Source organism: Panthera uncia, chromosome C2, assembly GCF_023721935.1.
Source record: "Panthera uncia isolate 11264 chromosome C2, Puncia_PCG_1.0, whole genome shotgun sequence".
Taxonomy (NCBI): domain Eukaryota; kingdom Metazoa; phylum Chordata; class Mammalia; order Carnivora; family Felidae; genus Panthera; species Panthera uncia.
The window spans coordinates 64,550,360-64,575,505 of NC_064810.1; the positions used below are offsets into that span (position 1 = coordinate 64,550,360).

Consider the following 25,146-nt stretch of genomic DNA (forward strand, 5'->3'; position numbering starts at 1 on the left):
TGTGTTTACAACCAATAACATCAACCTAGTTATGTGCGCTAATGAGAAATTAACGTAAGTGTACTTATTACATAATAAATGCATTTGTACTAAGTGAAAATCAAATTATGCCAAGGCACACTATATGAATGAAGAGTTCACAGTAGTTTGAACACACAAAATAGGTGGGAGAAGTGAGTCATCATTCTACACATGGTATATAGGAATGGAAGCCTAAAGAAGACAAACAAACAAAAGGGCTTTATATAGATTATTCAAGTTTGAAGAGCATGATTGTAAGATATAAAACATGAGGAGTCCACATAAGTAGAGGAAGATGTAAAGTATACATATTGACCACAAATCTTATGCAGGCTGCATTTTAATTATAAACAACCATTCCTCACCTCACGTTCCATCTTAGCTAATACTTCAAAAGATATATCCTGGGGGAAAAAATGCAGAATATGACACACACTAATACTAGCAGAAGACTAGATGTAATGGTATTATAAAAAAAAAAAAAAAAAAAAAAAAAAAAGGATAGAAACTGTTAAAGTAAATTTCATGACCTCAATTTCAGCATCATGTTGGTTAGATAGATACTCTATATTAAGGGTAGCATGTAAGGAATACTTAGGTTATACCAAAAAGAGCTTTATTTTTCTTTCTTCATAAAAATGACACGCTTATTAATGAAAGTGTGGAAATGCAGAACAAAGAAAATAAAATCACCTACACTCATCTCACTCAAACATTAGCATTTTGGGAGTATTTCCCTGTATTTATTCAATATATAGAATTCTCTTTATTTTTTGTTTTTCTTTAACATGGTTGAAATCATAGTATACTACAAGTCACTTATACTTTAACTTATAAAACTTCACTGAATTCAAACTACAACTCAAACTTTAAATCCCAAAGGTCACCTAGGAATCTCTGAGTTTAGACCCAGGTGAGAGACCCTAAGTATCTTCTGACCCAGTTCAAAATAAACTTTAAGCGTAAAGATCAAAGAATGGTTTATCTCAGAATATTTAGTGTTTATTATAAATTTTAAAAGGTGTGGTGGGGAAGGCAACATCATGGCCAGTAAAAGCTAACCTAGAATTCTGGCACTAAAACACCAAGATCTCCGATTCTAAACAAGTAATTAGTGACAAAAGGATCTTCTGCAGTGAAGAGAGATAATAAGATTCTGAGAACTTGAAGGAAAAGTAACGAGAACCATAATACAATTTACAGAAAGAAACATACTTTGAATCTGGGAATATAAATTATTTCATCTATAGCCCTAAATTATTTCACCTCTTATCATAAAAGATACATAACTAACTAAATGAACCTATCAATGCTCAAAACAAAATGTTACATCTACATTTTTAAGTACAGAAAATCTCTGCTTGAACCATAAAAGAGTTGAACATTTCTAACTCACAAAAATATATAATGAAATATACATAAAGACAAGAAGAGGTACATGTTACATAACTCTAAATAAGTCTGGCATTGCATGCGCACGCGCGCGCACACACACACACACACACACACACACACACAGAAAGTAGAAGTTTAATCCTGGCTTTGTCATGGTCACCTATGTAATCCTGAATAAGTCACTTGGTATCTTTGGCCAGAGTTTCTGAATCTATAAAATAAGGACACTAGAGATTCACTCTAGCAATAAACCCTGATTGAGATTTTTTTCCTCTGCTCTAATCTCACAAATTACACCGAAATGAAAAAACTTTTAAGTAAAATCTCTCTTAAAATTATTTCAATTAAGTATCAAAGCAAAAAATCAATTTTCTGGTAAATTAGTACCTATGCTCTTAGAATTGGTTCCATTTAATGTTGGGGTGAGGCTATTCAAGGGCTAGTGATAGCCCATTAACATACCAATACTTTCAATGTACACTCCAAGCGAGATCAAATCTTTTTATTTCTCTCCCAAAACACCAACAAGAAAGTAAATAAAAGAAAAAAGACAGTATAATCTATAATAAGGTCTATATAAGTTTTAAAAATATATGAAATATACATTTTCATATGCTATATATTGAAAAAGTATCTCTAATTGTGTAAAGAAATTAACTTCTGAGTTTTACATAGTCAAAATTTATATATATGATACTACTCCTGGTGAAATTCTTTATTTTGATGATATAGGTACACTGTCGTTATCCTACAAACAAAAACCCAGGCTGAAAACCATCTACAGGAAATCAGTAGGGACAAAACTATATACCGTCAATGACACACTGATACTACCCAACTATATTTAGATGCAGAGCTGCTGTATACTTTGTACTCAGGCAGCTATCTAGTATCAAAATAGTTTAGTTTAAGAACAATGAGAAACCCAAGTTTAAGTTAACTACTGGTTAATGTGCTTTTTAAAAAACTCTTTTTGACTCACCTTAGTCCAAGGATGTGCCTTAATTTGAGGGAATTTGAATTCTGTGTAGTTTGGGTTCATTTCTCTAATTTGCTCCCTTGTTGGTGTCCCCAGGACCTAGATAAAGAAAGCAAGTTATTGCCATATTTTTCTATATACTTACAAATATTAAGTCTTTATGTTTTAGCATATTGGTTTCATTGGAAAAAGGAATTCCAAAGTTATGAAATACAAAACTCGTTAGAAAGAGCAGACTTTGCATGAGACTTTTTTTTTTTTTTTTAAGTTTATTTTTGAGAGAGAGAGAAAGAGCACACGCGCAAGTGGGGTAGGGGCAGAGAGAGAGGGAAAGAGTGAATCCCAAGCAGGCTCTATGCTGTGAGCGCAGAGCCCAACATGGGGGTGAGATCGTGACCTGAGCTGAAGTCAGAAGAGCCTGACACTTAACTGACTGAGCCACCCAGACACTCCAAGACTTTTAATTTTTAACTGGCTATGGATCCTAATGCTATACTACCCTACACAGACTTCTATGAGATAATCATAATGTGAAGCCACGGTTGTAAAAAAAAGATCACTCAAAAGCATTCAAGTAAAAATCAAACATCTTTGTTCTAACTAGAAAAACCATCTACTGTAACCATGGACATTTGAAATGAGATCTTTTATTCATTTAGTATAGTCAAAGGTTTTAATTTTTTTAAGTTTATTTATTTTGAGAGAGAGAGAAAGAGAGAGAGAGACAGAACGAGTGGGTAGGGGCAGAGAGAGGGGGAGAGAGAATTCCAAGCAGCTCCATTCTGTCAGCGCAGATCCCGACGTGGGGCTCGAACTCATGAACCATGAAATCATGACCTGAGATGAGGTCAAGAGTCAAACACTTAATGGAATGAGCTACCCAGGTGCCCCACAGGTTTTATTATCAATAAATTAATAAGGAGAACTTACTCAAACAGTCATCAATAATACCATTCAGTGAGTATTTAGTGATTGTTTCCTGTGTCCAAGGAACTATGCTATGACATATGGAGAATACAAAGAAGAAGAGATTTCTTGTTATAATGAAATTACATATTTGTGCATGGGAAAGAGTATAATACAAAATAAAAATATACTGAATGCATCATTGCCTCTAGAGATGCAGTATGCACTGGACAAAGGAAAGTCTATGGAATTGACTGCACAAGACAGATGACAGGAAGAAACATAAATTACTAAAAACGAGAGTGCTTTGAAGAAAGATGATATATATCTTTCTTTATAATTCTAAAGCCTGGTATAAAACAAATTTGTTACAATATTCAGCCATTTGTAATTCAAAAATAGTGGCAAAGAAGGAGTGGAACTTAATAATTTAAGTACTGGATTTGTGGTGGTAACCAGTAGATAATCAGGGGAAAGTAAGAATTTCAGGGTTTTTCTGGTTTGTTTTTTGGTTCTAATTCTCTAGACTTCATTAAAACCAGAACTTAATCAAAATTTTAAGAGTTTTATTCTTCAAAGGACACTCTTTTTTTTTTTTTAATGTTTATTTATTTTTGAGAGAGAGAGACACAGAGTGCGAGCAGGGGAGGGGCAGAGAGAAAGGGAGACACAGAGTCCGAAGCAGGCTCCAGGCTCCAGGCTCCAAGCTGCCAGCACAGAGCCTGACATGGGGCTTGAACTTACAAATAGTGAGATCATGACCTGAGCTGAAGTCTGATGCTGAACCGACTGAGCCACCCAGGCGCCCCCAAAAGACACTCTTAAGAAAACAAAAAGGCAAGCTACAGACTGAAAGAAAACATTTGCAAAACATACATTCTGCAAAGGACTCCTATCTAGATTATAGAAAAGACTCCTATAAACTCAAAACAAAACGACAAGCAACCCAATAAAAATGGGCAAAAGATAGAATCAGACACTTCACCAAAGAATACTCAGATAGTAACTAAATAAGCACATGCAAAAATGCTCAACCTCATTATTATCAAGGAAATGCTAGTTAAAACTGTAAGATACCACCTACATACCTATTAAGAAGGTTAAAGTTAAAAAAAAAAAAAAAAAAGATTGCCTGTGTAAACCAAGTCCTGGTGAGGATGTAGAGCAACTGAAATTCTCATCCATTGCTAGAGGAAAGGTAAAATTGTATGGCACCTTAGAAAATACTTTGGCAGTATGTTCAAGACATAAACATATACTTACCATACATCCATCATTCCTACTCCTAGGTATTTACCCAAGAGAAATGAAAGCATATGTTCATACAAAAACTTTTACACAAATGTGCATAGCACCTTTTTTTGCAACTACCAAAAAAGTAGCAACAACTCAAATGTCCACAACAGATGAATAAATAAACAAATGAGGGTATACCCATACAATAGAATACTATTCACTAATAAGAAAAAGAACATGGATGAATCTAAAAAAATTTATACTGAGTAAAATAAGCCAGACCAGAGACAGTACCTACTGTTATCATTTCATTTGTACAGAAATGTAGAAAATTTTGTCTCCAGTGACAGAAAGGAAAGCCATGATTGTGAAGGCTGGAGACAAGCCTTACAAAGAGTACTAGTGAATTATGGGGGGTGAGGAATATGTTCATTGTCTTGATTTCATGGTGGTAGTTTCTTATGTGAATACGTCTTACCAAACTGTGCACTTTAAATATGTGCACATTATTATATGTCAATTATATCTTTCAGAAACTAAGTATTAGAATATATAAAGTTAAAGTAAGAGAGGTAGAACATTCTGAGCTATAGAGTTATATACTATTATTTGTCAATGTAAGTAAAAAAAGAATCTAGTTAACTATAAAATGACTTTTAATTGCCTAAAAGACAATTTCTGAGCAAACCCCTGATGTCATTGAGGGGATAAAAAAAGATGTGTAAAAATAATCTAAATTATAACACATCACTCTGTGGAAAGCTCACTTTTGGGCACTGGAAACATATCTCCAGTTATTTAAGCTCCCTTCCTTTTTGTAGCAGAAGTCCAACTTTACAGACAGGAGCAAGGTATTATTTAGTATTGGGAAGGGAAATCACTGGCTTTTGTAGCTGTAGACATCAGACATTGTAAGTAAGGAACTATTCACACTTAAAATATGAAGGCTAAAAAGGAATCTTAATTTTTATTATTTTTAAATGTTTATTTATTTTTGAGAGAGAGACAGAATGTAAGAGGGGGAGGGGCAGAGAGAAAGGGAGACAAAGAATCCAAAGTAGGCTCCAGGCTCTGAGTTGTCAGCACAGAGCCTGACGTGGGGCTCAAACTCATGAACTGTGAGATCATGACCTGAGCTGAAGTTGGATGCTCAACCGACTGAGCCACCCAGGAGCCCCTCAGTTTTTATTTTTAAGTAATAAAGCAAACACTAATATCCTATTTTAGACCCTCAAATGAAGGGTGTGTGTGTGTGTGTGCGCCCGCGCGTGCACGTCTGTGTGTCTATGTATGTGTGTATATGTACTGGGAAAGAGGGAGAGGAGTGAAAAAGAAGGGAGAGTGAACTAATCGATAATTCTGCTCCCCAAATGCAACCCTAGTGGATTCTTTTAACTACTGGAAGAAAACAACAACAACAACAACAACGACATGAATAACTGAGTATTTAAAATGCATATCTTCAATGATGCTACAACTTACTAATTCCATTTTAAGGTATATCCTCTAACCTAGAGAAACTTTTTATATATCCAAAGCAACATTGTTCATAATAATAAAATACTGCAGGCAAAAGCAAAAATCCCAAAGTAGCATTAATAAATTGAGGTACAGTCATAAAATGGTACATTAACTACACATCCCTTCTGAAGAATCTCACAAAGTGGTGTTTTCACTCATCAATGAATACATACAGTAGGACTGCCTTATATAAAGTTTAAAAGCAGGCAAGACCAAAGTATATTTTAGTTTATATAGTAAAATTGTAAAACTATATAATAAACAAACATGGGAAATAAAAACTAAAATAAAAAACATGGGAATATTTGTTAGAAAAATCAGGTATGGATTATTAAACTCAACAGAGAAAATATAGGAGGGATTATAACCAGATTGGGGCATACATAATTCCTTTAATTGTTTTTTTTATAACCTTTTTAAAAAATATTATTTATTTAAAATATGAAATTTATTGTCAAATTGGTTTCCATACAACACCCAGTGCTCATCCCAAAAGGTGCCCTTCTCAATACCCATCACCCACCCTCCTTTCCCTCCCCCCCCGCCAGCAACCCTCAGTTTGTTCTCAGTTTTTAAGAGTCTCTTATGTTTTGGCTCCCTCCCTCTCTAACCTTTAATTCCTAATATGAGTAATAATTACATGATATTCACTTTATTATTGTGCTTTACACTGAATGCATTTTAATATATTTCTGTATTATGATATATTTCACAGTAAACGAAATGACATTTAAGAAAAATGCCCACATTTGAATCACTATTTGCTGTGCAGTCCCCCTCTATTTATTCAGTACTTTGTTAACACAAGACACAGTCCTAACTCCCTACAAGTTGGTAAGAATGCCAAAAGAAATGAGAATTGAATGATGTCCAATTAGTAAATGCAGACTGCATGGACAGAGATCACATGGACTTATCAGCCATTTGGTTAACTTTCCAATAGGGGCTAAGCAAGAGAATTCCAGTTACAAACTATAATGAAAAGACAGCATCCTCCCTGAAGTGAATGTTATAATTCTTATGTGTTTTTTATTATAACCTAAGGTGAAGTAAATCTGTGAAATACATAATAAAACAGCTGTGAAACATGCCATATATACAAGTTTGCTTAACATACAAACTTTTAATAATTTATTTAATGTGAAAGCAAGAAGGTATATTGTGTGTGTTTTCACTCCTATATCTTCTCCTTAAATTCCTATCTCAGAGCCACTCATATCTAAACATTTGCCCAAAATTTTACATGTATTTTTTTCAGTGAAAACCCTTTTTCTTTATACCAACTCCCCAGATTCTATGATTAACATTTTACTGTGTTTGGTTCATCACACTTCCATCCATCTATCCACACATATATAAATTCACCTTATTTTTTGATACATTTCAAAGTCAGCTGCAGACATTAGTACACCTCAGCATATGTGTACTGGAATTAATTACGGTTCAATATTTATGACTTTTACATAAGTATTTTTCTGTGTATTTCGAATCTTCTTTCAATATACAGAGTGTATATATGTGCAAAATCTGTTATCACACTGAGAAATAATGTTTTAGCAAATAATGATATAAAAAAGATTCTCAATTATAATTATAATTGATGGTCAGAGTTTAAATGTGTCCTTTACTTTTAAAATATGTGTATTTGTGACTTCTAAGAACCTAGTTACTAACCAGTAAGTGGAATCACTGATCTATTCACTATTGGTTAGTTAAAAGCAATTAACCAAATAAACTAGTCTGTTACCACAAAGCAGCAATGGAGAACTTCTTATCCATGTTATGGCCACATGATCATGACTCACTGAGGCCATTAGATGGGGAAACAGAGATTCTAATGTCATAGGATTTTCTATGTTTAACTTCTCTTGCCAAATACTCAACTACTATAATATTTTTCTATTCTTTTTATTTTTTTAAAAATCTTAAACCAGGTTCTCCCCAGGTTGGCTAAAAGAGATGGAAACTAAATGGGAAATCCCATAGAACAGGGGTCAGCAAACTTTTTCTATAAAGCATCAGAGTAATACTTCAGGCTTTGTAGGTCACAGAGCCTCTGTCACTACTCAACTCTGCTGCTGTAGCAAAATGCAGCCATAAACAAAAGTTTATTTACAAGAATAAGTAGCAGAGTGCGTTTGGCTCCTGGGCCGTAGTTGCCAAACTCTGACCTCTTCCCAACAGTTTTAGAGATGAGAAAAAATGAGGCCCAGAAGGAGTACCTTTTCAGGTTAAAACTAATTAGAAGCAGAGTTGGGCATAATTCAAATCTCATCAGTGGCAAAACAATTTTAGGAGATGGTATCAAAGAATCCATTTATTGGACTTGATTGGAAGACAATATTTGTTTCTAATTTTGGAAGCCGTGAAAGATGTTGATGCTATTAAGCATGAATGCATAGTGCTGGAAAAAAAAATAATATTTAAGACATTCAAGAAGAACTAAGTGGCCAATATTAGGTATATCATTTCAAAGAGGGCATGAGGGTAGAAAACAGGTTTGGTAGTACTTGATGTACAGGTGCTTGGTGGATGCGACAGTGTATACAGGTCGAGCAAACTGAAGGAGAAGAGCACTAAAGATGGCCCATGGGACACAAATATATAGGTAAAAGGAAAATTTAAAAAGAAAACTGAGACAGAAGTCCAAGAGACTAGAAGTCCTACAGACAATGATACCACGGAGGCCAAGGAAAGTAAACATTTAAAGGACAGAGAGGTAACTTATGACACAATTAGCTCAGCTAAAATAAAGCCCAAAAGGTGTTTACTACATCTGGCTGTGAAGAGACTTCCCTTCTGACCATGGTGAGATCAACCATGAAAAGAGGAAGCAGACACAATCATCTGAAGTAAGTGGAGACAGCATATGTAAGTTCTCCTTTCAAAAGGTCCATGAGTGAGGAAAAGGCGAGAACAAAGAGAAGAAATATTTATTCAGCATTCAGTACACAGAAAGCTCTGCGTGAAGGATTATCAGTTTTCTTTTCTCATTTAAACTTTATAAATATTTTATTACCCATTTTACACTTAAAAGAAACCTACAAGTGATGGCGGTAAACCAACTTCTCAAAGCTACAGTTTGTCAGCTGTAAATATGGGATTCAAATACATGTGTAGTTGACTCCCTAAAATGGTCTACCTAATATTAAGGGAAAAAACAAGGAAAAGTTTTTTTTAAATAATTCAAAAAAATCATTTTCTTAAACTCTAATGATTATACTATAAAATGAAGTCTGAATCTCTTTGAGTTGTGCAGGATATACTAAGATTTTATAAGATCACAAGGCTATAATTAAAAGCTAAAAAAATAGAATTAACAATAAAAAATGATTTAAAGTAAATCTACCCATATCTGGTAATTCAACTTAATAAAAACAATATCTTGAACAGTTAATATAGATCTGAGGCAACAGAAGAATTATATGAAGAAATGTAAGCATCTAATTAGCTAAACAAGATTAGAAAGTTTAACAAACCTCAAACTTTGATAAATCACTTTCAGACTTCTTTAATTGTAGATTCTCGCTGTAAATCCTATGCTTACTCATGTCTAACTATATTTGCAATACCAAGCATTCAACTTTTAGTATTTTTGCCTGCCGTGATTATTTCACATGTATAAAATCTTGCTTGGAATGTTGAACAGTGGGTAAGTGCCATATTATGCATAGTTGTGCATACTGTAATTTTATTGCAAGAATTTTTAATTGCAAAGCCTAACTTACAGAAACTATTGTTGTTATTAAATTGTTTGGGGAGCCATAACTGCTTAAAGGTGGTCAAGTGTAAACTAAAAGCCTTAAGTAAAGTAGCACAATTTGTATAATTTTGCATCAGTAGTTCAATAAATTTGGAATGTCATGCAAAGGTATGCACTATTTAAAAGTAAAAAAAAGGGGCGCCTGGATGGCTCAGTCAGTTAAGCAAGCATCTGACTCCTGATTTTGGTTCAGGTCATGATCTCATGGGTCATGGGATTGAGCCCCATGTTTGGCTCTGTGCTGATGGCCCTAAGCCTGCTTGGGATTCTTTCTCTCTCTCTCTCTCTCTCTCTCTCTGAAATAAATAAATAAAACTTTTAAAAAGGTAGAAATTGTCAGACTCTATAAAAATAGTAAGTATATGCTGTCTGTGAGAAACTTGAAATATAAAGACACATAGCTCAAAATGCAGAAACTTATACCATGCAAACACTTATAAGAAAAATGGAGTGTCTACGTCAGAAAATGGAGACTTCAGGGCAAGGAAATTAAACTAAAGACGGACATTTCCTAATGATAATATTAATTTTAAGACTATACTTGAATACCATGTATAGACGAAAATGTAGAACACAGGAACTCTCTTATTGGTGGGAGTGAAAAACAGTAAAACTGCTTTGGAAAACAGTTTGCTAATTTCTTATGAAGTTAACATACGCTTATTATATGACTGGCAACTTCAGTCCTTTATAGATACTTTCAAGTCCTTTCTTGAAAAGAAATATGCATATGCCTGCAAAAAGACTTGTAAACAAACATTCATAGCAGTTTTACTTGCAACAGCCAAAAACCAAAAACAAGTCAAATGTCCATGTACAGGTGAAGAGATTAAAAAAAAGTGTGTTGGGGCGCCTGGGTGGCTCAGTCTGTTAAGCACCGACTTCGGCTCAGGTCACGATCTCGCGGTCCGTGAGTTCGAGCCCCGCGACGGGCTCTGTGCTGACAGCTCAGAGCCTGGAGCCCGCTTCAGATTCTGTGTCTCCCTCTCTCTCTGCCCCTTCCCTGTTCATGCTCTGTCTCTCTCTGTCTCAAAAATAAATAAACGTTAAAAAAAAAAAAATTAAAAAAAAGTGTGTTCTAATAGAATATACCTCAGCATAAAATGGAAAAAACAGGTGATATAAGCAACAACACTGATGAATCTCAAGAACATGATGTTGAGCAAAAAAAGATAAAAAGAAACATACATTCATAATAAATTATAGACAAGAAAAACAAATCTGTACTGAAAGAAAGCAGACCAATGGTCATCTGAGACAGAAGATGGGGAACTAACTGCGAAGGTGCATGAAGAGAAGGATCAACTGTCTTGGTTTGCCTGGCATACGCTGGAATATTTACTCAGCCCAGGCTGTACACAGGAACACTTTTGGGGTGACGGAAATGTTCTAAATCTTGACCTGGACATGGTTATATATATTTGTCTAAGCTTATTAAACTATATACTTATAACAGCTACATTTTATGTAAATTACACCTGGATGATGTTGACTTGAAAAGTAAAACAGACCACTATGTAATTTGTGATACATTTACTACACTAAATATAACCAGATGCTTATCCTTATCCTCTGTTAAGGCCAGCATCTAAAGTGTCAGAGTAGGTACCAAACTCTACAGAATTATTTTATATATAATATATACATGGTCTTTAAGAAAGCAAAGGTATGGGGCTCCTGGGTAGTTCAGTCAGTTAAGTGTCTGACTTTGGCTCAGGTCACGATCTCATTGTTAGGGAGTTCAAGCCCTGCTTTGGACTCTCTCCTGTTAGCACAGAGCCCGCTTCAAATCCTCTGTCCCCCTCCTGCAAGCACACGTGTGCTCTCTCTCTCTCAAAATAAATATTTAAAGAAAGCAAAGGTAAGACAATCAAGAGGCATTTAAAATTTTGTGCTCAGCCTCTTAAGTCATTCATTCATTCAAAACATTTATTGAGTTCCTATCTTCAAAGAGCTGTAGGGCAGAGAGACTTCTACAATCAGCAAAGATCAGTACAACAAAATAAGCGTAGATACATGTGTGAGATGAAAGTGCTACCCTGCTCTAGAGGAAGGGGAGGGGGTTCAGGAAAGAGTTCTGGAAGGAGAGACAAGAGCTGACTCTACTTAAAGAGTCTAGGAAGCAAATGAGTCAGATGCGCATTCTATGCATGATAGGTGTGAAGTGGAAAACAGCCTGATTTGGATAAGAGTAACAGCTGAATAGGAACAGAGACTAAGAACTGGATAATGGAGGGACAGCAATGTTACAGGCTGAAAGGTAAATGACAAATTATGAAGAGCAAAGATTCTAAAAGCATCACTATCTGCAATCAATACAATAAACACAGAGGACATTTAACTGACTATCCTATTTCTATTTGAGTATATCTTTAGGTTTTATATTCAGTTTTATTATATACAGAGTATATATTTCTACCTGATACGCTATTAGGAGTATATTTCTACCTGATTTACTCCACCTCAATTATATAGTTGGAATTTTTCAAATTATATAAACTGAGCCTTTTCATTTGATAGATTAAAAAAGAATGTTTGAAATGAATCTTATCAACTCTTTAAAATTCCCTTGAATTTTAAAAGATAGAAAAATATTTTTCTCCAAAACTTTTAGATTAAGGACATACGGTAAGAAAAAAAATAACTCTTTCTGGGTTTCCTAAAAACTGAGTTCTGCCATGACTTAAAGGAAATGAAACTACACATAAATGTTTTATGTACTTTCTGTAAGTATGATAGTTCACACAATTAAAAAAGGGGGGAGGGGAGATGTTAAAAATTATCACACTACTGTTAAGAGTATATGTATTCTGTTATCTATTATTAGAATAAGACCTCTCCATTTACTGTAAAAAAACACCTTTTGTTTGGCCCACCATCCTAGATCACGACAGGTAAGGTGGTGAAAGGATCCAAAAAATCAGAGATTAGTCGGCCACATTGGGTTGGGAATGCTGTTCATGATTAAATCAATCACTTCATTTGCACCCAGGCCCATCCACATTTGTTGTACCATTTTCTCATTTAGCTACATATGTACCCAGACACTGATAAATATCAAATGAGGACTTGTTATTTATTTCTTCAAAGAAAGAAAGCCAAGAATCATCTGACTAAAGTATGATAAGCAGTTCTTTCACAGCTTTATTTTTAATAGCTCAACAGCAGAGGTCGCCAAACTTCAGCAGCAGAATGCTGCATGTGCAGCCTTAACAGCAAGGGTGAAGTAAAAGAAATCCTATTACAGTTTTTACTCTTCTGCTTAAAATCCTGCAGTGGCTTCCTACTACCTACAAGCTAATGTGGTCTGGCGATGGCCCATAGCTCCAGCCTTCTCTGTCCCAGTAAATTCCTATCCTAGTATACCCACCATTCAGAACCTTAAGTTCAAACCATAAACATGTAACAGACCCAATTTTACTAAGCGTCTTTGCCCAAATTCACGCACATGTCCTCTATTTCCTTCTAAAGGGTCCTCTAAAAAGGTGAATACCTTTCCTTGCTTCAAGATTCAGCTCAAGAGTTACTTGTCCCATGATACCTTTCCAGAGAGCACTCCCTCCAAATACAATGCTGCCTTTGTACTCTGCCCAGACTTCTGGGTAATACCCACCTTACTCCATTGCCCTCAGTTATTCCCCCCTTCCTCTTAGTCTCTGAATTCCTTGAGAGCAAGGACTCTCTGTGTTCTAGCCCAGCACCTAATAAAAACATTAGTAGTAGTTTAAGTGGTATGCTCCCTGAAAGACTAAAGGGGCGCATGGCCAGGCCTATTATATAATAAAGCTTTTTAAATAAGTGTATAAAAATTGAATAACCTAGAGGCAAGAGAGATTATATGTAGCATGGCTGAACAATCAAACATCTTCACTTCTTTTCTGCAAAAAAGAACTGTTTTCCAGTTTGGATAACTCTCAGGTTTGGCTGCCTACACCATAAGCTTGACAAATGTCTCTAAAACTAGAAAACATGTCACTGAGCTATTCTATTTCAAACTATCAGTATTCTAATGACATTGGAATTACTACTTTACATTTGCACTCCCAGAAAACTTATGTAGATTTTATCCAATATCTGCCTCTTCCCTATAATATATGATTGAAATTTTCATATAAGAAACCCTTGTCTTTATGGTGCAATGTTTCTCTCTTAGGGTTTTCTTCCAATTTCCAAAAGGCAAGGAATAAAAAGCTGTAATAGCAGTACAAATTTTTAAATTCCATTAGGAATTTCACTGAAAAGGGCAGCAAGTTGTCATGTTATTTGAACAAAACTATACGATTTGGCTAGTTTAAATTTTCAGCCTAGGGAAGGTGAGCTAGTGTAGGAGGGTTCCTTTATGTCTCCATGCTCTAGTCCATTCACTCTTGTACCATCTGTCAGTTGATCAGGTGCCAGGGGGTAGATGGATAAATATGAGAAGTCATCTAGAGTCCTTTGCAAAAATATGATCAGAGTAACAACAAAGCTACCTTATCAATCAATAGTTTCATAAGTAGATGCACTCATTCTTATCTTTTTAAAAAATGTCGTTATTGAGATATGCTTCAGATATCATAAAATTCACTCCTATATAACTCAGTGGTTTGTTAGTATATTCCCAGAGGTGTACAACAATCACTGCCATCTAATTTTATAATATGTTCTTTACCTCAAAATGAAATCCTGTACCTAAGAACAATCACTCTCATCCCCACTCCTCCCAGCTCCTGACAACCACTAATCTTTCTGTCTTTATAGATATTTATTCTGAACATTTCATACAAATGGAATCATATAACATGTGGATTTTTGTGCTTGACATTTTATCTGTTCATTAGCTGATGGACATTTAAAATGTTTCTACTTTTTGGCTATAAATAATGCTACTATAAACAAGTATATACAAGTTTGTACACATGTACAAACACAGGTGTGGACATGTGTTTTCAACTTTCTGAGATACAGACCTATGAATGGAATTGCCAGGTCATATGGCCATTCTATGTTTAATATTTTAAACATAGTTAACATATACAAACCATTTTTGGTTTGCACCATTTTACAATCCCACCAGCAATGCATGAGTGTTTCAATTTCTCCAGATCTTCAACACTAGCTATTGTTTGTCTTTTTATTCTAGCCATCCTAGTGAATGTGATGTAGTATTCATTGTGGTACTAATTTGCATTTCTCTAATGAGTAGTGATGTTAAGCATCTTGTGCTTCCTGGCCATAGGTATCTCGTTAGAGAAATGTTTATTCAAACCCTTTCCCCATTTTTTATTGGGCTGTCTTTATTGTTGAGTTGTTAGGAGTTCCTTATATATTCTAGATATGTCCTTTATAATATATATGATTTGTAAAAATTTTCTGCCATTTTGTGGGTTTTTAACTTTTTTGAAACACAACAGTTTTTAATTTTGATGAATTTCAATGTATCTACTTTTTCTATTATCACTTGTGCCTCCTGTCATATCTAAGGAACCACTGCTTAATTGAGGGTCACAAAGATTTCCTTCTAAGAGTTTTACAGTTTTGGCTCTTGCATTTAGGTCTTTGATTGATTTTGAGTTAATTTTTATAATATGGTATGAGGTAGCAGTTCAACCTCTCACTCTTTTGTGTATGGATATTCAGTTCTAAGCTCTAAAAAGACTATACTTTCCCCACTGAATTGCCTTGGAACCCCTGTCATATACCAAATGACCATAAATGTAAAGGTTTACTTCTGGACTCTCAATCCTATTTGATCTGTAGAGTTATACTTGTATCACCATGTCCTTTTTTTTTTTTTTTTTAAAGCATAAAATATACAACGTAGTGATTTGATGTGCATATACACTGTGAAAGGATTCCCACCATCTAGTTAAGTAACATCTCCATCATCACACATTTTTCTTTTGGTGAGAACATTTAAGTTCTACTCTCTTTCCCAATTTCAATGAAATAATACAGTGTTATCAACTATAGTTGCCATATTTTACATTAGATCCTCAGACCTTACTCATCTTACAGCTGAAAGTGTACCCTTTGCAGCCTTTCCTCATTTTCCCCCACTCCCCAGCCCTTGGCAAATACTTGTCTACTCTCTATTTCTAGACTTAGACTTTTTTCTTTCTTTTTTTTTTTGGATTTTACATATAATTGATACCATGCAGTATTTGTCTTTCTCTGTCAGGCTTATCTCAGTTGGGATAATGCCCTCAACGTCCCTCCATGTTCTAAAATGGCAGATTTCCTTCTTTCTTATGGCCAAATACTATCCCATTGTGTATGTACTTGTCTTGATAACTACAGCTACATAATAAATTTCTAAAATGGGAAGTACAATTCCTCCATTTCATTCTCCTTTTTAAAGACCGTTTTGACCCTCGTTCTTTATTTCTTGAATAAAACTTTGTACTTGGAAATAAGTTCTCCTCCTTCCCCCTAAAAAGGGAACTATTGTTTTGCAAACTACTGAATGTAAGTAAAACAGTCATTCTTGGCTGATACATATTCACAGGCATCAAAAGACCTTTTTTTCTGGGTGAATCTCAACTGAAGTAGTATGCTCAACAAAGAAGTATAAAAATAGAAAGGGGTGGCAGGGGTGTGTTTGTGTGTGTGTGTTGGGGGTGGTATCAGAATCTGTTCATAAAAAAAAAAAAAAAGAAAAAAAAAGAAACCACTTTATTTTTTTAACTTTAAAAATAGCACACCCCCTGTGGCGCCTGGGTTGCTCAGTCGGTTAAGTGTCCAACTAAGCTTGGGTCATGATCTCATGGTTTGTGGGTTTGAGCCCCACGTCGGGCTCTGTGCTGACAGCTGAGAGCCTGGAGCCTGCTTTGGATTCTGTGTGTCTCTCTCTTTCTGCCCCTCCCCTCCTCAGTCTCTCTCTCAGACATAAATAAACATAGAAAAAAAAAAAAAACTTAAAAAAATAGCACACCCTCTTTGAGTATGTAAGCATTTTATTCACACAACATCCAACTCTTGCTTCGAGAATCACTAACACTATAGTTCTTTGTAACATAATCAACCAAGATTTTTTCATGTTTTCCTTGTACCATATATATCAATAAAACACAGCCTGTGTTTTATGAATATGATATAGCATTTAGTATGCTTTTATAAACTATAAACCCTCTCCATGATTCCAGAGTTTCTTCATATTTTTTTCACAGCTCAGCTGTTAAGAATCATTGCTCTCAAAACTTCTAACCTTTTGCTTAAAAAGGAAACACAGAGTTCTTCTCAGTAAAAACATCAGTCTTGAAATCAGGGTCTGGACTATGAATACTGTTAACTTGACAGATTTCTCTCCCTGTCCCATCTCTCACCTGCCCCTTTACATACTTTAGAGATTATGCCAAACACAAATAATGCAACTGTGCAAAAGAATGTGCAGTTGATAAGTAAAGGGTACTATATCCCAAGAAGAGTAATCCTATGAATGGTCTTTTGACTCAGATTCTACAAAAGGACTACCAGTAAATTAGTTTTGAGGTGACAATGTCATGAAACTTCATTTGTGTGAAAATATCTCTTTAAATAAAACATATACTGGCAACTTATTAAATGATCCTACACTGGTTGTTTTGGAGAAAGTAAAAGATTTCAAATGAATGCCATTATTCTTAAGTCAAAAGATGAACCAGGTCACATTGCCAGGAAGCCACTTTCTATGCCTGGGCACACATACCCATAGTGTACAGAGATTTAGCCAACTATGAGTAAGTTACTATATAGCCAGTAAAATTTCATAGTAGTAAGTTAAAACGGATGCTTCTTCTGGTCTATGGAAAACATTATTTAATGTAAAAAGGCAGATGAGCAATACATTAAAATAATTACTTTAATGCCTTCTTTATCCATTCACTTACTTCAAAAAATGTTTACATCATATTGTATGTGTAATACCTACACTGCAGGCGGTTACTACAAAGCGTAACCATAGTTCCTTGCACTAGCTTAGGGATATTTAACCTACGGTTCCTGAATGAGCTTAGAAAGCTCAAGAATCACCCGAAATTATATGTAAAATTCTGGTATGTACGCATTTTTCTGGAGGAGAGTCCACTGCTAGAATCAGATTTTCAAAGTGGTCCATGATCCAAAAGTTATTAAAAGTTGCTGCTCTGGTCAGTAACAAACATGGAAAAATTTAAACAATAAAAAATGAATTAAGCAAATACTCTATATATTACATATTATATATATATATGTATATATATATTTATACACACACACACAAGTAAAAGTGTATACCACAATGTATAATGGGGTGTACTTACATGTTCTGGAAAGTGGAAAAAGAAGACAGAATTAAGTTTAATATATTGTCCCTGCAGTCTGTTAACAACAAAAGAGCTCTATTACATAAGAAATTTTACCAGGTAACATAGTTTTAAACTCCAAATGCATATTAGTAAAGACACATCACGGATCCATCAAAAATCTTAGGAAAATAAGTACCTTTCATACTTCTTAAACTCTGATTTAATTAATATCTTAAAGCTCTGAATGAGAGACTATTTGATAGAGTGTTAGGCCAGCAAAGGAGAGTGTACACACATAGGTGTTGAACAAGCCATAATATGGGAATAGGATAACTGAAAATCTAAAACGTTTGCTAAACAAAGATGGTGAAAGTTAAGGTTGAGCTATACTTGAAAGCAAAGAAATCCACCATTGTAACTTTGATTCCTTTAGATGAAGCACAATTAGACCTAGTCCAAAGACATCTCAAACTGATTTGGTGTATTCATCACAATAAAATTTAGGAGCTTTTTCCTTTAGTTTGTGGTCACGTTTCTTTTTTTAACAGTAATATATGATAAATATGACTCAATTGGTTCTGGATATCAAGTTAAAATTAAGGATCATACTTTTCCCCCAGAGCTATAAAATTCTATAAGCAGAGGACACCAATTTAGCTAAAGATGAATCAGATAGAATTTTTCTATCATCTAACTTCTCCTGGATATGGTGGTGGTAATCATCGTAACAATCACCATCACCACCACCACCACCACCATCATCATCATCATCATCATCATCATCATCTTCCTAGGATTAATGTAAGGGTTGATGTAGTAATGTATGTAAAGTGTTTAGCTCAGTGGCTGGTGCAGAGTAAAGTCTCAACGAGTGGCAGCTTTTGTGATTAGCAGTAGTTTCCCAATATTTGAAAATGCAGATTTTGAGGAACCAAGAAATCACTGATCTCTTTGTCTAAATTATATTACAACCATCAGTCAAGCTGGAAGACCAGGAAAACAACTGTTTAGACAAACATTTATAACAAAATGGGTTCTCTTAACTGTTTTTGTTTACTGACAAAAGATTCCAGCACAATTGAAAACATCTGTTTTCCTAGTTTCTGTGACTGCAAAAAAATAACAATTGTTTCAAAAAATCAACATCACAGAACAATAAAGAGTGAAAACCTTCTCCTTTCCCTCTTCCCTTAATCCCACTCTCCACTGCTAAATCTTTTTCCTTCTAAATCTTTCTCTACGTACAGGCATAAGAAATGAGGTCCACCTACTTAGCTGTAATCCCATAATCAAAAGATTATTTGTATCTTACTGTTTCCTATTTTCAAATTTCTCAAATAATGCTTCTACTTGAGGAAAGATTTTATTAGCTCTTATCTATGGAAGAGCTACCTACACAGATATCTAAACAGTAATTATTGCTAAGAGAAATTAAACAATTTAGTAAAGTTGTTTTATAAGATAAATCAACTTTAATTGCCTTACAATAATTTTATTACTGCAAATAATTTAAGTATCTATATGTTTAATGTCGTGTTTTTCTAAAAGAAATATATCCAAATTTAAAAGGCTAGCTACTAAAACTATGGAAGCCCCATTGAAATTCTATCAAGAAATAGGACTCTGACCAATTCTGCTCTAAAACTCTTCCATTAGGGAGCAATGGCCAAATTATTACAAAGCATAAGTAAACATTTATGTAATAAATAAAAGGATATCTTTAGGAACATTAATTCATTTAAAATTTGAAATTCTACACAGTAATTGGTTTCTTCCAAACTTTTAGTTTTTTGAGATATTTTTTATTTTTTAAAAATGTTTCTTTATTTTAGAGACAGAGAGACAGAACACAAGCAGGGGAGGGGCAGAGACAGGGAGACACAGAATCCGAAGCAGGCTCCAGGCTCTGAGCTGTCAGCACAGAGCCGGATGCAGGGCTCGAACTCACAAACTGTGAGATCATGACCTGAGTTGAAGTCAGACACTTAAACGACTGAGCCACCCAGGCGCCCCAATATTTTATTTTTTAATATTTATTTAGAGAGAGACCAGTGAGGGGGAGGGGGAGGGGAACAGGCGGGGGGGGGGGAGAGAGAGAGAGAGAGAGAGAGAGAGAGAAGAGAGAACGAATCCGAAGCAGGCTCCGCTCTGTCAGCACAGAGCCCAACACGGGGCTTGTTCTTACAAACCATAAGATCATGACCTGGGCCAAAATCAAGAGTTGGATGCTTAACCAACTCAGCCATCCAGGAGCCTCTTGTAATATTATAATCCAGAAACTGAGCTCTGCACTGAAGTTCACCTTTCCTTACTTGAAATTTATAGTTTAGAATTCGGAGGGGGATAAGAAACTATTAGTAAAATTTACAGCACTTCCAGGTTCAGAGCTTCAGAGATTGCTTCAACTTCAATCCATTTGGGGAGTATGGGTAAATTTGTCATTTATATAATGTAATAATCAAATCTTTGAGAAGCCAAAAATATCATGTAATTTCTTTTCAAGGAAATAACATATCGCATTGCCTTCATTATGCTATTCTTTTCAAAACCAATTATGTAATTCAGAATATAATCATACAATAGAATCTACGCATTTTTAAAAGTCACTTAGTCAAAATATACTTCTTGTGAGAAATGAAATGAGTTATTTGGTAAAAAAAAAAAGTCTACAAAACAGATGGCATTTTTGTTTAAACATATATACGTCCAGAAAAGGATATCAAAATATTTATAGAAGTTGTTTTTCATGATGTGCCAGAACTGTAACTGCTTTTGTTCTTTTCTTTGTATTTGTGTGTCTGTGTATTCTCAGTCTCCTGAACTGAGCATGGAAAATACAGTATAATTATAAAACAAGTAATTGGCATTAATAAAAAACTACCTTCTCCAAGTCTTCAGAAGACTCTTTTCTAAAGAATTCTACTGCTATGACTGACAGCAGAGGTGCCAAAGGACAATGCTATGTCACGGAACCTGTGTTTGTGAAACTCCTGGTAGAGATTTTCCCCAAATATTGTATTTTTTATCAGATAGCTGAAACCACATCAGATATTTTTCTCTCTTTTTTTTTTATTATTTATTTTTGAGAGAGAGAGAAACAGAGTGCAAGCAGGGGAGAAATAGAGAGGGAGACACAGAATCTGCAGGCACAAGGCTCTGAGCTGTCAGCACAAAGTCTGATGTGGGGGTTGAACCCACGAACCATGAGATCATGACCTGAGCTGAAGTCAGACACTGAACAACCCCCTCCTCCTGACAGGAGATATTTCTTGAACTTATCTTAAGTAGTATATTAAGGAGGAATTTGACGGGGAAAAAAATCTTAACTGAGAAGTTCTTGACAGAATTTCTCTTTTTATAAGTATTTTGAAGATCCAAGCATTTCTTGATATTCAGAAATTAACTGGCATAATGAATTGCTGATCTAATGGTCCTATGTATGAAACCAACCTCAGAAAGTGTTCTTCACGCTTAGAAATGATTTTTCAAGACTTTCAATTCCATTTTCCTTTATACTTTTAACTTATTTGAAGATAACATACTTGGATTTATTCTAAATATTTTATAAAAGTCTTCTTATTAGAAGGTAGGGAAAGAGGAGATCTCTCTCTCTGCCCCCTTCACTGCTTGCATGCATGCACTCTCTCTCTTTCAAAAATAAATATTAAAAAAAAAGAGAGAGATGAAGTTAGCTCAGTTTATAAAACTCTGTTACTCATGCTACAAATTACTGGTATGAGCATCTGAGTCAACAAAATTTAATAAACAACACATACAACAATCACAACTTTTCTTATTAATTCCTAGATAATTCCAAATTCATGAATGAACAATGGTCTTGCAGCTTAATTCAACTTAAATCTTTATTGAAAACTATTTTGATGCCATTGGCTAATAAAACATAATGATAAAGAAAGTCCCTATTCATTATAAAATAATGTGGCAAGTCTATCACATATAAAATATATGAAATTTGCTGTATGATTGTTCATTTTTTGCATAAACTCAAATCCTGAGAGAAGAGTATTTATTTTACTGGCGGTCAGCTACCTCCAGATACTCAAAGCAATCATAAAATTTTAAAGGGAGAAAATAGAAAAGAACAGATTTTTAAAGATCCCCTAATTATCATAAGGATTCATTACTATATTATCTCAAAAAAACTGAGAAATGAATTGGGCACCTATAAGATCACTTTCATAGAAAATTCAAATCTATTCTTCTTTTTAAATTTTTTAAAAATGTTTTTATTTATTTTTGAGAGAGAGGGAGTGTGTGAACACGAGCAGGGGAGGAACAGAGAGAGAGGGAGACACAGAATCTGAAACAGGCTCCAGGCTCTGAGGCATCAGCACAGAGCCCAATGTGGGGGCTTGAACTCATGAACCACGAGATCATGACCTGAGCCGAAGTTGGACACTCAACCAACTGAGCCACCTAGGCACCCCTCAAATCTATTCTTGAAGCCCTGATTAGCAATACTGACAATATCTGTTTAAACTATAAAATGTGTTTAATAACATTTAACTTTAAAGGCTAACCAACACAACTTGTTTTCTGATTTACAACTTAGATCAGGAAAACTAGAGAAGTTACATCAGAATTAGTTATGAATTTTTATGTCAATGAAACATCACGGATATCCAATATTTAGCAAACAAATATACAAGATCAACAAGATTTTAGAGCTATATTAAACACATACACAAAACCTATACAATGCTTATTAACCTCCAGGCAGTAAGATTTAGTACATACTACTCACACATACCACAACACAATGTCTATTAATCTCAATGTAATATATAACTTCAGGTCACCAAGTAGGTAGTAAACTAGTACAGGGTCTTTATGCTTAAAACTGTAAAAGGGATCAAGAAGCTGGATATTCCAAAGTGCCCCGGGATCCTAATTCCTTTATCTCATATCACCTTCAAAACATCTATAGACAGTGATCGTGGAACTACAGTAGGGTTGTGACTATGTTCCTTACATACAAATGCAAGATGACAAGACAACACATATTTCAGAGTTGGCCTACAACTACAAATTGATTAACTAACACTTAAACAAATAAGCCCTATATGAAAATGAAAAGTCTTAAACCATCAATAAATAACAAAGTAACAGTTTCTACTAAAATCTATTAAATAAGCACAAACCAATACTAGGTGAAAAATGAATTAAAAGGACCATAATGGTGGTGATAAGAAAAGCTCTAGATACAAAGATTTATAAGATATGATGGCAAGCATGAGACAGGGACTTATTACAGAAGGCCACTTAGCTTCATGACTAATTTCATTTGTATCGTATATGAACTGAAATCAATGACAAACAGAATAAATTATCACAAGATTCTAAACTATAATCCATAGGAAAATGACATAATTCTAATAAGCTAAACATAAATGACAAATAGAATAGCAATATGCCCAGAGAATTATAGTATGGTGAGCTCAAGTACATCAAGTGAAAACCTGGGGATAAAAGAAATGCTGAATGACTGCACTATAGTATGGTCGAACTAAGGCCCAAACTCTTGTTTTTGTGGTCTATGAACTAAGAACTGATTTTACAAATAATCATTTTGATGACACAGATATCAATTTGATGATAGGGAATACTAACTTTTAACTCCAATGAAGAGAAATGTTATAGCCCTCCCTCAAAAGAACCCCATTCCTCTAAAAGAACTCCATTCCTCTAATTAGTAGCCTTGTATTACAAAAAAAAAACTATACTCAATTATTAATATATTTTGATGTTCCTCGATGAAAAACTTGAAGAAATTTGTTTTCTCTTCTTGCCTATCTCTATGACATCCTTGATTTGTGTTTTAGCCCACTAAGCCTAAAATATTGTATCTAGCCCTCCAAAGAAAAAGTTTGCCAAACCCTGTATTGGAATATTAATTTGAATAATGGGGAATGAACTTTTCTGAAACAAAAAAGACCAAATTATTTGAACTCAGATCTGAGTGTAATGTGAGAATCAGAAAGGAGCAGATCTGCTGAACAAAGGTTAAAATTTAATGTGGAACTGAAAGATGGTTACCCAAAAAAGACTGCATATACCACAGAGGTTTCAGGTGTAAATCATAAAAAATATGGATAGTTAAGAATATTCTTGATCACACAGTAGTCTCTTCAACCATACTCACAAAATCACCTTATCAAAAGTAACATATTTTTATAGAATGAAACGCAAGGATTTTTAAGTAACAATCATAGTTCTGTGAACAACTGGTAAAAGCTACTGAGGAGTTATGGCTAAGCAAATAAAAACTAAATTCAAGCTATCTAGATACAAAGCAGATTGGGTTCCAAAGTAGTGATTTGATATTGGAAGTCTTTAAGGAAACACTGCAAATCCATCCTGTCAGGAATGTAAGTAAGATGGTTCTTTCACTGATTGGAGAGTTGAACTACAAGACCCCTGGGGAGATTTTCAATTTTACATTTTTAAGAAATATTTAGAAAATCAAGATTAAAACCCAAAAGACAGCAGGTACTGCTGCTTTGAACAAACTGTAACCTTAGAATGAAGCTATCTAGTGGTGTAAATATATAGACACTAGATTTTTTTTAAAGGGGGTGGGAAATTTAAGGTCTCAAATATTAAAAACTCTTAAAAATTACATTTAAAAACTCAATTAAAATCTCAGCCCTACTGTTCTTAAGACACAATATTAATTCCAAGATAGTAATATTTTAAATCTAGTGTTGGTAATAAAAGTGCTGATAAGATCTAATAATTAAAATTATATTAAGCCCATAAGTCAAAATTCTACTTCTATCAATGCTCTGTTTGTACATGTTGATATTTACATATATTGAAAAAAATACAAGCATCATGTGCTCAACAGACAGGACATGGCGAGCAAAAATACACATAACTTATGCTTTTATTTGGTGTATATACATTTTAGTGATCTTAAGGCTTTTGAGTACTTTAAATAACAGATATATCCTTGTTTTATGCATACGATATATCTAAAATACCTTTTATAGGATCATATAACAAAAAAATAACTCAATTAGAAACCAAAAGGCTGTGTTCTTATACTTCCTCTATACCTG

At 34.4% G+C, this 25,146-nt stretch overlaps 1 protein-coding gene across 3 annotated transcripts in view; it reads right to left on the reverse strand.

The window, feature by feature from the left end:
• Window positions 1-25,146, reverse strand: part of GSK3B (glycogen synthase kinase 3 beta) — a 194,137-nt gene that overhangs the window by 39,717 nt on the left and 129,274 nt on the right. For all 3 annotated transcript variants that reach the window (XM_049629429.1, XM_049629428.1, XM_049629430.1), the window contains exon 8: window positions 2,399-2,494. In XM_049629429.1, coding sequence (XP_049485386.1) covers window positions 2,399-2,494 — 96 coding nt within the window. The remainder of the gene's footprint in view (window positions 1-2,398; window positions 2,495-25,146) is intronic.